The sequence below is a fragment of the Penaeus monodon genome, chromosome 32 (genome assembly GCF_015228065.2).
Source record: "Penaeus monodon isolate SGIC_2016 chromosome 32, NSTDA_Pmon_1, whole genome shotgun sequence".
NCBI lineage: Eukaryota > Metazoa > Arthropoda > Malacostraca > Decapoda > Penaeidae > Penaeus > Penaeus monodon.
In genome coordinates, this window is record NC_051417.1 from 18,629,558 (window position 1) to 18,630,974 (window position 1,417).

General features: G+C 39.4%; 1 protein-coding gene across 2 annotated transcripts in view; it reads left to right on the top strand.

Annotated features, from left to right (window-relative positions):
• The window catches only part of LOC119593709 (sodium- and chloride-dependent glycine transporter 2-like), a 32,059-nt gene that overhangs the window by 10,955 nt on the left and 19,687 nt on the right, over positions 1-1,417 (top strand). For both annotated transcript variants that reach the window (XM_037942678.1, XM_037942679.1), the window contains exons 4-5: positions 236-408; positions 978-1,036. In XM_037942678.1, coding sequence (XP_037798606.1) covers positions 236-408; positions 978-1,036 — 232 coding nt within the window. The remainder of the gene's footprint in view (positions 1-235; positions 409-977; positions 1,037-1,417) is intronic.

The window sequence follows — 1,417 nt, forward strand, 5'->3', positions numbered from 1 at the left end:
ACTACCAAAATAGAAATGGCCAATTGATTATAAAAAATACGCAAAACAAGGGAGAAGGAAGAAAGGAGGGGGGAGGGGTGCCACACCTCTCAGTCGGCAAATAAAGGAAGAAATTTGCCCACTTCGTAGGCAGATCAAATACCCTCGCCCCAGCCCTTCGGCACGCCCCTGAACAAGCCCCAACCACCAGCCCTGACGTAGCCTCCCTTCCCTCACACCAGACCTCTTTCCGCAGGCGCCGGTATAGCAGCGACCATCGTGAACTTCCTCCAGACGGGGTACTACACTACGTTAGTTGCGTATCCGCTGCTGTTCATCTACCACTCCCTCAGGAGGGAGCTGCCCTGGACCTCCTGCGATAACGACTGGAACACGGAGCACTGCACGAGGACCAGAGCCGATTTCGTGGTGAGATGATAAGAGCTGTTTTGCATATGCGCTACTCTTTTTCCGCGTTAATTTAAGATGCATGTGGTTTATGGCACAATGACAAAATCGGTTTTGTTAGTACGTTATGTTTCTGATTATTTACAAAGATGGCTTCCTTTTGTAATGACTAGTGAGTGAATTGGTTACACGGCCTATCAAAAGAAACATTATAGTTCGAGGGATGATACAATAAGTTTTGTAAATACTTTTCTCACCTGTTAACCTAAAGGTATATATCGTTTAGATTTTTTTTTCCAAAGATGAATTATTTGTGTATCGAGTGACTTGATTGCATTGTCCATAGAGAGGATGATTATAAAGTTAGAGAGACAGATACATCGTGTTTGCAAATACGTAATCCCTCTCGTTAATGAAAGACATATGAAGTTTATTTATAATTTGATTAAATGGTCTACTGAAATGAAAATTAAACACAGGGAGTTGATAAAATTGAGTATGTAAATGTTATATTCATTTATAATGAGGACTCACGTACTCACGTCTACTGGAAGGTGAACTGCAGTAACTAAGAAACTATCTTATTTCAGGAAAACAAGACAGAGAACGGGACACAGGCAGTCGTGTCTTCTGCTGACGAATTCTTTCAGTAAGTCTTAACAAGAACTTATTCTATGTTGATGAAATAAACCTCATATTTATTCACATGGCTTATAAACTTCACATTCAACCACCAATTTCACTGATCATAAATTGAGATTTTATTACCATTAAATATAAAACGAAAAGGAAAACGAACGAAGAAAAATCAACTAGATAATTTAAGAGGCAGCGGGGTTAGAGACTACTGGCATAAAACATTTTTTTTTTTGCTTTACCGCCGCTCTGTTTGGTTTAAAATATGGGATAAAATTATCAATTCATCCATTTATGATACGAGGCTAAAGGATCACTGCAATATCTTATCTAGACATTCAATCTCTGTTATCTAATCAAATATAACCTACGAGACCGCTTCATCCCTTAACAC